The sequence below is a fragment of the Canis lupus genome, chromosome 18 (genome assembly GCF_048164855.1).
Source record: "Canis lupus baileyi chromosome 18, mCanLup2.hap1, whole genome shotgun sequence".
Lineage (NCBI taxonomy): Eukaryota > Metazoa > Chordata > Mammalia > Carnivora > Canidae > Canis > Canis lupus.
In genome coordinates, this window is record NC_132855.1 from 16,150,953 (window position 1) to 16,163,802 (window position 12,850).

The window sequence follows — 12,850 nt, forward strand, 5'->3', positions numbered from 1 at the left end:
ATGGGGATTGCTCAAAAAAATTAAAAATAGAACTACCATCTCTAGCAATACCACTTCTGGGTATATACCCAAAAGAACTGGAGGCAGGGTCTTGAAGAGATATATGCATACCATTGTTCATAGTAGCATTATTCATAAGAGCCAAAAGGTGGAAGCAACCCAATATCCATCAAAGGACGAAGGGATAAACAAAATGTAGTATGTACATACAATGAGTATCACTCAGTTTTTGTTTTTTGTTTTTTTTTTTAAGAGGAGGGCAGCTTGGGTGGCTCAGGTTTAGCGCCACCTTCAGCCCAGGGTGTGATCCCGGAGGCCTGGGATCAAGTCCCACATTGGGCTCCCTACATGGAGCCTACTTTTCCCTCTGCCTGTGTCTCTGTCTCTCTGTCTCTCATAAATAAATAAATAAATAAATAAATAAATAAATAAATAAATAAATAAATAAATAGGAAGGAAATTCTGACACGTGATATACATGCATCAGACTTGAGGACACTATGCTTAGTACAAAAAGGCAGTCACAAAAAGGCAAATACTGCATGATTTCACTTGTATAAGGAACTCAGAGTAGACAAATTCGTAGTAACAATAAGTAGAAGGGTCACTGTCAGTGGGGAGAGGAAATCTGGGAGTTCGTTTTAGCTTTGCACAATGAAGAGTCTGTGATTGGATGATGATGACAGCACAACAATGTGGATATACTCAGTGCCACTCAACTATACAATTAAAACTGGTTAAGATGGTAAATTAGGGGGGATCCCTGGGTGGCTCAGCGGTTTAGCGCCTGCCTTTGGCCCAGGGCGCGATCCTTGGAGTCCTGGGATCAAGTCCCGCGTCGGGCTCCCAGCATGGAGCCTGCTTCTCACTCCTCCTGTGTCTCTGCCTCTCTATGTCTATCTTAAATAAATAAATAAATCTTAAAAAAAAAGATGGTAAATTAGGTGTTTCGTGTATTTTACAATTAAAAACCTTATTTTTAAAAAAACTTTTAAACTTTTATTTTTATTTATTTATTTATTTAATTTTTTTTATTTATGATAGTCACACAGAGAGAGAGAGAGAGAGAGGCAGAGACACAGGCAGAGGGAGAAGCAGGCTCCATGCACCGGGAGCCCGATGTGGGATTCGATCCCGGGTCTCCAGGATCGCGCCCCGGGCCAAAGGCAGGCGCCAACCCGCTGCGCCACCCAGGGATCCCAAAAATTTTTAAACTTTTAAAAAGATTTTATCTATTTATTTGACAGAGAGAGAGCACAAACAGGGGAGTGGCAGGCAGAGGCTGAAGGAGAAGCAGGGTCTTTGCTGAGTGGGGAGCCTGATGCAGGGCTTGATCCTAGGACCGGGTTTCATGACCTGAGCCAAAGGCAGACATTTAACAGACTGAGCCACCCAGGCACCCCTAAAAACTTTAAAAAGGTAAAACACTGCACATATGTTAGATTCATTCATTTAAAAAACATTTTTTTCTCTTTGAAGAAGAAATACATATGGTTTTACAGAAAACTAGAAACATATTTCCTTCTTAAGAATATAACCTAGGGGCACTTGGATAACTAAACCAGTTAAATGTGTCTAACTCTTGATTTTGGCTCAGGTCATGATCTCAGGGTCTTGAGACTGAGCCCTGTGTTGGGCTCTGCACTCAGTGCCGAGTCTGCTTGAGAATTTCTCTCCCCCCCTCCCTCCACCTTCCCACTGCTCATGCTCTAAATCAATCAATAAAATCTTTAATATAAAAAATATAACGTATATTCTCACCAAACTGTTGATGTCTTTCCTTCCTGTCTCTTTTTAATGAATATTTGCTTGTTAAAATTGGGATCATGGGCTTGATATGTACTTGGATCAACTTTTCACTTAACATTCAATGAAACATCATTACAACAACAACAAAAAAACCCTCCAAATCTCTTTAGTCATTTGAATCATGTAGAATATACAAGGAGAGCCAGTACTTATTCACTGATAATTCATTATTATAAATTATTCTGTGACAGAATATCTTAGATGGAGCTCTGTGTCCAACTCACATTAATTCTGGAAAATAAATATGAGAACTACTACTGTGCCAAACGAATAAATTTTTTTAAAAAGATTTATTTATTTATTCATGAGAGACACACAGAGAGAGAGGGGCAGAGACCCAGGCAGAGGGAGAAGCAGGCCCCACACAGGGAGCCTGACGTGGGACTTGATCCCGGGTCTCCAGGATCACGCCCAGGCTGAAGGCGGCGCTAAACCGCTGAGCCACCCAGGGATCCCCACAAATAGATATTTTTAAGGTAACAAACCACAATAGACATTATAAATGGCTGACTTTCCAACATCCATTCTACCCCTACTCCACTTAGCACAGTAATATAGTATATAAAACTGGCCCCATATCCAAGGGTGGTTCCTTATTAGTCTAAACCAGAAGTCAGTAAACTTTTTCTATAAAGGGTCAAATATTAAGTATTCTTCCTTTGTAGGTGATACATATGGTCTCTGTCACAACTATTTGACTCTGCCACTATAGTGCAAAAGCAGCCATAAGCAATAAGTATATGAATGTGTATAACTATGTTTTGATAAAACATTATAAAAATATATAGTAGGCCAGATTTGGTCCTGGGGCCTAGTTTGCACACCCTTGGTCTAAAATCATGGTGATTCTATCTTTTTGTACTAGAGAATGATCTGGAACTCAAGTTTAAACCAACCAGTATATGCACTTCTTTGGTAACAATTTATTTGTTCACTCCAGACACATGGCCTCATGGGTCTAAACAAATTGAAAAGATGATTCTTATTAAATGGTTTGGGAATAGGTATTACCACTACCACCAACTTTTTTTTAAAAGATTTTATTTACTTATTGAAGATTTTATTCATTTCAGAGAGAGAGTGAGAACGCACTAGCAAGCAGGGTGAGCAGCAGATGGGGAGGGTGAGGGACAAGCAGACTCTGCACTGAGCAGAGTCCAGGGGGTGGGGGTGGGGGGCTGATCCCACGACTCTGAGATCAAAACCCGAGCCTAAATCAAGAGTCGGCCATTTAACCAACTGAGCCACCGAGGTGTCCCACTTTATTTATTTATTTTAGAGAGTATGAGTGTCGGCAATAGTGGAGGGAAGGGCAGAAGGAGAGGATCTTAAGCAGACTCCCCAATGAGCATGGAGCCTTGACCCAGGGCTGGAGTCACAACACTGCGATCAATATCTTGAGTTGAAACCTTACTGTTGGCAGTTAACCTACACTACAAAGGAAACCAGGTACAGGATAAAGCTAGCACTACACTCTGTGGAGCAAAGAGATGGGGGAAAAAAAAATCTCGATACTTAATTATACTGTAGAATCGTTCAATCAATCAGCCTTGAAGTCTGCAGTAACCCAATACAGTCCCTCATTATTTTGGTCAGTTTAAATTGGCTCCAGAAAAGACTACATGAATTTATAATTCTGTGTTATTGAACAAGAATATGTGCTTTAGTCTACTATAATATGACAGGCAAAAAAGTGTTAATTTATACTTTACCATTAGTTTTAACTTTACGTAGTATATTTAAAAAAGCAAACAAATGTTACTCTATTCCTTCAAATCTCACCTTTTTTTCAAGAAGAATTAGTTTAAACAGGATTAAGACCTAAAGAAAAAATATTGCGTTAAAGTAAGAAACTCAAGCATAACTCAAGCACTTATTCATTTGCCTTTTCCCTTTCTCAAACATAATCACATTGATTTAATCAATAATATTAGCTACAGTGCTTAAACTACATTGAAAATTGTGAACTTATACTGAAAAACTAAAAATTATGTATTAGTGAAGAACCACTTAACAAATTGTGCTTTTTGGAAGGAATTGTTATTTTGCTTGAAATACCTGCAAGCTCCTTCAAGGGCAAGGACTATTCATTTATTTCTGGATGTCCAGGGCATTCACATAGTAGATACTCAATAAATGTTTGTTAAATGAATGATCAATTTGTGTATGTCCCAGTCAACATATCTTTAATAATAAAGATCAGAAGACATAAGTATAGATATTTTATTGGAAAATGTTTCACTCTCAGGGCAATATACAAACTACTCTGTAAGATTAAAACATGTTCCTTCCCATTCTAATTTCATGACATCTGAAATTACAAAGACAACAGAAAAAGGTATCCACCCCTGCACAGACAGTATTCCTATTCCTTTCAAAATTTCTATCATATAAGCTCTACCAACACTTTCAACTTTTATCATTATGAGAACGGTCTTAGAACTAAAATATGGTATTCCACAATCTGCATTCGACCTTGTAGCATACAGAATTTGCTCAAATAAATGAATACAATTTTAGTACATTATAAAGTAAATAAGGTATCATACCTTATGTCGAAAATGAAGCACAAGATCTCGAGGAGACAGACCTACAATGTTAATAAAAAAGCTAATCTGTGATGACAATCTCTGGGTTTTGTCAAAGTTTCTTCCAATCAAAGGAAAGGTAGGTAAAAATAGGAATAGTAAGAATATAAAAATATTTATGTAATATTTGGTTATGCACACATTTACTCAGAATTTACCAAATTATTGTTAACAGTCAAATATAACATGGTCCAATAGGACTTACTACAATAATGGTAATGTTCTAAATCTGTATTGTCCAATACAGTAGCCACATATGTCCAATACAGAATATTTGAAATGTAGCAAGTATACTGACAAACTGGACTTTTTAATTTGATTTAATTTTTATTAATTCTAATCTAAATGTAAATAGCTACATGAGGCTAAGGGCTATTGTTGTAGACAATGTAGCTCTAACATTTTCTCCCCATTCTACAAATATCTTACAAATTATACAAGTTTAGAAATTATAAAGCGTATACTGTAGTGGAAATTTGAAGCTTATACTGTAGTGGCAGTCAATCATTTAAACATGGTTTTTGGTTGCCACACTCCATAGTTATTATTTCTAAATCACAGTCTTCTCCGATCATCTGCCACAGGACAAGAGAAAATAACTCAGAGAAAAATATATTCTCAGGAGTTTTGTGACCAGCTTACTTATAACAGGATTATAAATGCGAACTACCACAATTTGGCTACTTAATGCTAAAATAGGAATTGAGTGAGCATAAATCGCTGTGTGACGCAAACTTGTTTCTCATCATGAAAAGAGTATTTATTGAGTGTCAATTGAGTACCTTGGACACCAATGAATGTTCTGGATTATCAGAATAGCATAAATCATACACAGCTCCCAACTTGAAAAATCTTAGGACAGAAAAGAATTGAGCAGATCTCTCTCTTGCTCTCCCACTCTGTTATGACAGGGAATTGACTTGGCCAGCATTACCATAAGAAGAAAAAACTTCCGTTATACTTCTGAAAAGCAGAAATTTGCTTTATACAATAATAGCTCTAAAGATTGCTACAATTATGTTAAAATCTTAATTAATACAAATACTAGTGAAGAAGATACTTAAGGAAGCAGCAACATCAAACACCGAAGAATTTAAATTTAGATCTCATACAGAAATTTAACTTTGATTATAAAGTTTTACATGCAACTTGGTTAATCAAATGACTCAGTTTAGAAAATGAAAAGAAATGAGGACATTGTTTCTGATTTGTAAAAAGCTACTTACCAAGATACACTTGGGATCCTTCTAATGAAGTTCCTCCCAAGGAACTATTCATATGTTCATAAAGCTCCTATAAAATATAGACTCAATTTAGAACATTTTACAATCATTTTAGACACTAAATTAGAAGTATGATGACCAGGAAAAAACTGGTTCTTTACCTGAGGCAGTTTGTTTTGCCAGACACTAACTTTAGTAACAGTAGAGGTCTTGCTGAAACCTTACCAGTTTCCAGTACTCCCTTCTTCTCTTCCTCCTCATTTTAAAGCTTAGTTCATTCACATGGTATGGATTCTAGGCTAAGTTCTCTCTACTTTCTTGCTAAACACCTAATTGTCCTATACTCACTAGAATCTAGGAGAGATCTATGTTCCATACATTAATGGCAGCCAAGAGAAAAACAAGCTATCCATCTTTAGAAAAACAGTCATGTAGTCTGTTTCTGGTTTTTTGGCTCCTTTTTTTTTTTTTTCATTGGGAGATTGGAACCAGAAGACTGATATATAAACATAACATGTATGTTAGTATATTATGTATACTAATTATGTGTTACTAATATCATGTATATTAGTAAGACAAGCAAATTTAGAGAAGCAATGCCCTAGCAAAAGAGCTATTTTCCATTAATAGAAGCACTTATGTTAATTATAGTCATTATTATTTCCTAATAAAAAGTGTGGTTAAATTTAATAAATATCGATTGTACATTTTTGGTAGATTCATTGCCCTTCAATATTCTTTTTTCAAGTTGCAAATTTTTGTGGGTTTTTTTCTTTTTAAATTTTTATTTAAATTCTAGTTAGTTAGCATACAGTGCAATATTGGTTTCAGGAGAATTCAGTTACATGTGCCCTCCTTAATCCTCATCACCCTTCTAGTCCACCCCCCACCCACCTCCTTCCAGCAACCCTCAGTTTGTTGGCTAAAGGGTCTCTTAAAGTTTGTTTCCCTCTCTCCCCTTTTTCCCCTCCCCTCCCATATGTTCATTTATTTTGTTTCTTAAATTCCACATACGACTGAAATCATATGGTGCTTTCTCAGACTTCTTTTACTTAGTACAATACACTCTAGCTCCATGCATGTTGTCGCAAATGGCAAGATTTCATACCACATCTTCTTTATCCATTCATCAGTTGATGGACGTCTGGCCTCTTTCCATAGTTTGGCTATTGTTGATAATGCTGCACTGGGATACATGTACCCCTTTGAATCTCTATCCTTTAGGATAAATACCTAGTAGTGCAATTGCTGGATCATAGGTCAATGTTATTTTTAAAGAAGAATGTCTTTCTTAAGTAATAATATTATCTTTACAGTATTACTGACAAGATTTATTTGATTCATTGAATTTGTTTTCAGCCAAATATATCTATAGAGGGATACAGTTACCTTTAGAATGGAAATTTGGGAAAAATCCTTCTCTTCAAAATATGCATGTGTAATGAGCTGAAGTTTTGCTTGAAGTAAGCCATAGAGAGGCTTAAAGAAGAAAAAAAAAGTACTATTAGTTTGATAATAGTAAAAAAAAAAATGTTACAGCTTTGTAATTGAAAGAACAGGAAGAAAAACTAATTTAACTTATTATTTTGTATACTGCAACAAAATTATTCCTTAACTCTTATTTTTATTTTAGACCCTCTTCTACTATTTCCATCCTTATTTTCAATGTTCTTTTCTAGATTATTTTCTGATTTCTATGTCTCAGAATACAGAGACCATAGTGTATATATATATTCTAATTAATTAAAACAAGTAATACTGGAAGAGTCCCCCTGCAATATCCCTGTTAATATATCATTATTACCATCTAAAATATCCTAGTATAGGGTGCCTGGGTGGCACAGTCAGTTAATTGGCTCAGGACATGATCCTGGAATTCTGGGATCAAGCCCTGCATAGGGCTCCCTCCCTGTTCAGCAGAGAGTCTGCTTCTCCCTCTCCCTCTGTTCCGCCTCCTGCCTGGGCTCGCTTTCTCTCTCAAATAAATAAATAAAATCTAAAAAAATAAAAATTAAAAGAGTATCTAAGTATAAAGTCATTAAATTTTTATATATTTTAAATATATATTTTCATATATTTACATATATATAGAATACAATGCACTACAAACACCAAACTTTTTTGCGTGAGCTAGCTCTCCCTACCCTCTATGCCTGTTTAAAGACAGGTAAAATCGGATTTTCATCCCAATTTTATCACTTCATAGTTACAGGTCTAGACATTTTTTTTCTCTCATACATCTTTATTTGTAAAATGAGAGCAATAAATACTTACATCTCACTGTTTTTATATGACGATTCAAATGACAATTATATCTAAAAAGCATTTGGTATAGAATACTTAACATAAAAAGACCTGATAAATGACATTTATTATTATAATTGGGTTTTTTTGTGTGTGTGTGTTTTTTAATTATAATTGTTCTTTGAAGAAAGATTACCCAGGAAGCCTTTCAACATGTCGCACTTGCTTTAATATCTGGTATTCCTATGCTTTGGTCATCTGGCCCAGTATAAAAAAAGTGATTCATTGATGTCTTTCAGGTTACTCTTCTAGAAACTACGTATAATCTACCAATGTTCTGATATTGGGGTCTTTTACAGCCATGCCTTTTTAAGAAGTCTATTCTTGCCCTCTCTTTAAAATTAAGATCTTGGAAGAAATATCTGATCCTCAAAATCTTATTATTAAGGCCCATAGTATAAATTTACAAATTATTGTTATTCAGGACTTTTTTAAAGCTTAGTAGTAGAAGCCAAAATAAATCCTATTTTGCAAAAACTCAACATTTATTAAGCAGCCTACATTTAAATTGTCCATGGATATGAGATACATGTAATCTGATCAACTTGTACACAGAGTAATTTTAAAGTATTGTTATTGTACAATTCATTATGTCATTTCTGTTCCTCAAAAATTTTAAGTTTTTAAACACTTGTTTATTTTTTAGAGAGAGAGTGCTCATGTGAGCAGGGGGAGGGATAGAGGGAAGGGAGAGGGAGAGAGAAAGAATCCCAAGCCGACTTCCTGCTGAGCGCAGAAACCAACCCTGCTTCAACCTCATAACTCTGAGATCATGCCCTGAGCTGGAATCAAGAGGCACTTAACTGACTGAACTACCCAGGTGCCCCCCAAAGTTTCAGTTTTTAAAGAGCAAGTTAAGGCTACAGTTATTCATTATCAAGAGTCATATACTTTTATATCATCAGTAAAATATGAGTGATATTTTTGAGTTTTAGTAATATATTATTTATCCAAAGTCTTGAAAACAAAATTAAAATGGATAAATGAAATAGATCAGCAACCTCATTTTGATCAAATCTCAACCTCTTTTCCAAACACCTAGCTAGGAGGTTTCCTTCGTCTTATCTAGTTGTGGGTAGAGGTGCAAATGAGAGTAAAACTGCTGAAGGGCAAAGAGAAAGAGGAGATGCATGAGAATAAATAAGAGCCCCTAATGAATTTTAATCTATTACTATTTCCATAATCTCTCCTTATTCTAATAATGCCTTATTCTCAAGCAAAACCCTGCCACAAACATTTAACAAACACATTAACAAGTTATTTGGTCTCTTACCAACTTGCTTAGAACACAGACACTTTTCTGAACGGTCTCTCTGGTGACATCTGCTTGCCGTACTTTCAATGCCTATAAAAAAGTCATTATTAGAAATATTTCATGGAAATATTTAAAAATCATTATCTTCCAATATAAAAATAACAGTGAGAAAAATTTCTTACATTTAGTTAAATTCCAAATTTATTCATAATCTCAGAATATATATTTATTGAACAAGTCAGCCAGGAAACTTTGTGCCAGAATCTGGTAGGCACTAGAAATATAACAGCGAGAGATTATCCCTACTCTTCAAGAAACTTACTCTGTGGGATCCCTGGGTGGCGCAGCGGTTTGGCGCCTGCCTTTGGCCCAGGGCGCGATCCTGGAGACCCGGGATCGAATCCCACATCAGGCTCCCGGTGCATGGAGCCTGCTTCTCCCTCTGCCTGTGTCTCTGCCTCTCTCTCTCTCTCTGTGACTATCATAAATAAATGAAAGTTAAAAAAAAAAAAAAATCTAAAAAAAAAAAAGAAGAAACTTACTCTGTGATTAAGAGTACCTCATGTATAAGTTGCCACACCCATAATGCAAACCAAATGTCCTTGATTCTCGTTTGAAAATGGGCACCCTTTCAGAGACTACTGTTGCTGGTGGGAAGAGGCTAGTTTAGGATGACAAAAACAGCTTGTTTCTCCCAAGACGGAAGTACTAGCAGACAGTTAAGGTGCTTTTCTACACTGCCTGGAGTTTATGCTGGCAAACTGGTATTGTAGCCCAGCTCTGAGCCAGAGTTCATGCCTTGACGATTCTGAGGAGGACTATGTGAGATGTCTATTGTTCTCTACTAGTAAAGAACAAGCCTTCATTTGATCAACCTCAGATAATGTGGTGAAAGAAGTAAGAACTAATCTTCCCCTCTGTAGTGTACTGCCTGACATCTCCTTGGACTTGTCCTGAGGACCAAGGGGTTTTAGTGTCTTCAAATGACTGACAACTAGTCACTAAACTAAGAATAGAGCCTTCCCTCAATCTGTTTTCTACCTTTCTGCCTTCATTAATCTATCAGGTCTTACTTTCCTTCAAAGGGAATCAGTCTTTCTCCTAGGTTCTAGGTCCTTCTGACACCTGTCTTATCCCCCTGGTTATTAGGTGACAATAAAAAAATTGGAGAAAATGGCAATCCCAATATATTGTGGAATGGGTCAGACCCAGGGGGAGAGAAGACAGGCAGCATGAAATGCCATTTAAAGGCTATGCAGAGGGACACCTGGGTGGCTCAGTGGTTGGGTGCCTGCCTTCAGCTCAGGTCATGATCCCAGGATCCGGGATCGAGTCCCGCATATCAGGCTCCCTGCAAAGAGCCTGCTTCTCGCTCTGCCTATGTCTCTGCCTCTCTCTCTCTCAGTCTGTGTCTCTCATGAATAAATAAGTAAATCTTAAAAAAAAAAAAAAAAAAAAGGCTATGCAGAGCATGAGAACTGTTAATACTGACCAGCTTTGGAGAATTTTATTAGTGTTTACACTATCTATAGGGGATGAGAGTAAAAGGAACAGATATCCAAGAAAGGGGCGGGGGGCAACTCAGTTCATCTCATAGAAACATACTGTTAAGGGTAACAGTATATGAAGCAATCAAATGCACAAAGCTACCAGGATATCTCTTACTCTCAGGTTTATCTTTATCTTTAAATTCAGTTATTCATTTTGCAAATATTTACAAGGTGTGTCCTATATTCCAGGCCCTATGCACAAAGGGCTGTTTCACAGTAGTTAACTACTTTGGGTATGGTGGAGTTTGCACCTGCAATTTATTTTGAAATGGTTCAGGGAAAAATACAGACACACACAAAGTAAATGTTGTAGAACATCAACAATTGTTGAATCTAGACAATGGGTACATTGGTGTTCATCGTACAATTGTAAAAATTTATCTGCATGTTTGAAATGGTCATTATAGTCTATGGCCATACCACCCTGAATGCGCCAGATCTCAACTGAAATGGTCATTATAAAAAGATAAGAAAATTCTGAAAGATTTACTAAGTTAATCATTCATCTGAGGAGGCTCTTAAAACTTATAATTGCCTAGCCTCTATTACCAGAGATTCTAATTCAAGTCAGAAGGAAATGCCAGGTGTGGATTAAAAAGAAAGTCTCCAAGTAATTCCCATTAAAAAAAAAAAAAATCACTGTTTTAGAGCAGTGTTTCCAATCTGGACTACATATTGGAATCACCCAAGAAGCTTTTGAAACACCTGATAACTGGGATGCCTCAGTGGCTCAGTGGTTGAGTGTTTGCCTTCAGCTTAGAGTGTGATCCCGGAGTTCCAGGATCGAGGCCCATCCACATCGGGCTCCCTGCATGGAACCTGCTTCTCCCTCTGCCTATGCCTCTGCCTCTCTCTCAGTCACTCATGAAAAAATAAATAAAATCTTTAAAAAAAAAAAAAACCTTCTGATAACGAGGATATTAAATCAAAATTTCTGGGGTTGGGATCTACTCATCTCTAGAATTTAAAGCTCTCCAGGTGACGCCAATGTGCAGCTGAAGTTGCAGAACACTCACTACTTTAGAGTATTAATGATGTCATGAATGCAAGAGATTTTTTACTCACAGAGTATCTTCATTAAAACAAAACACACAAACACACACATACACACACACACAAACCGGTGCTGCTCAGAAGCAACCATGGAAGGGGAAGCTACGCATCTTGGCTTACGTGAATCTATTAATTAGAGCTATTATAGTAATGCAGGCAGGTAATTTAAGAATTAACAAAATCTTAGTTGTAGATAATTAAGATAAATGCAAGTCTTTCAAAGCTACTACAAGTACTTTCCATTAATTCTAAACAGCTGCTTAAAGAACACACATTATCATTTCATTTTTGTAAATTACATACCAAACACTAGAAAAAGAAAATTAAACTATAAAGTTTAAATACAGTATTTTGAAGACAAATGGACAATTTAGGTATCACTATACAAAAACAACGCACAAAATATTTTATGGTAATTAGTCACCCATGTCAATTTACAAAAATATTCATGTGAATGAGCTGGTACTATAGGGAAAACAATTTCAAGTTGTTTATAAAAATCTAAAATAGCATCAGTGTTTTTGTTGTTGTTGTTCACTGTAACTACCATACCTTGGCTTCAATTTGTCGGTAGCAGGAGATACCATATACTGTGGCTCCGTTTCCATTTCTGGGTGGCAAGTGAAAAAACACAGTATCTAAGAGATAGACAGAAAAATGTAATTACCAAAGTGAATTACCTTTATTAATAAGTAATGTAAACTGAAGTTATTACAATACAGTTAATTACAGCCAAAGAGATGATGTAACAAGGAATCCATGTCATACTACCTCTAGCATCACAACCATTGGTTTCTTAGAATCCCTCTCACTTAGAATCCCTCTTACCATGTACATTCATTAATGCACATTCTCAAAAGGTGAATTATAACAGGTTAAAATTGAAACTACAATAATTTATCTCTGAAAATACGTTATCTATTCCAGATTAAAGGAAAGTAGAGAATCATACAAACAAGAGGCAACACATGAATCTTGGATAGATCCAAGAAATTCTTGGAATAAGTGGGGAAATTTGAACATAGATATTAGATATTATTGAATTACTGTTAAATCTTAGCTGTGATA

General features: G+C 36.1%; 1 protein-coding gene across 11 annotated transcripts in view; it reads right to left on the minus strand.

Annotated features, from left to right (window-relative positions):
* Window positions 1-12,850, minus strand: part of AVL9 (AVL9 cell migration associated) — an 82,127-nt gene that overhangs the window by 49,451 nt on the left and 19,826 nt on the right. For all 11 annotated transcript variants that reach the window (XR_012010681.1, XR_012010680.1, XR_012010678.1 and 8 more), the window contains exons 3-8: window positions 12,335-12,420; window positions 9,198-9,269; window positions 7,010-7,099; window positions 5,624-5,690; window positions 4,359-4,399; window positions 3,592-3,630 (exon numbers count right to left, since the gene is read on the minus strand). Coding sequence is in view for 1 of the 11 variants with exons in the window: in XM_072783539.1 (XP_072639640.1) it covers window positions 3,592-3,630; window positions 4,359-4,399; window positions 5,624-5,690; window positions 7,010-7,099; window positions 9,198-9,269; window positions 12,335-12,420 (395 nt within the window). In the remaining 10 variants the exon portion in view is untranslated. The remainder of the gene's footprint in view (window positions 1-3,591; window positions 3,631-4,358; window positions 4,400-5,623; window positions 5,691-7,009; window positions 7,100-9,197; window positions 9,270-12,334; window positions 12,421-12,850) is intronic.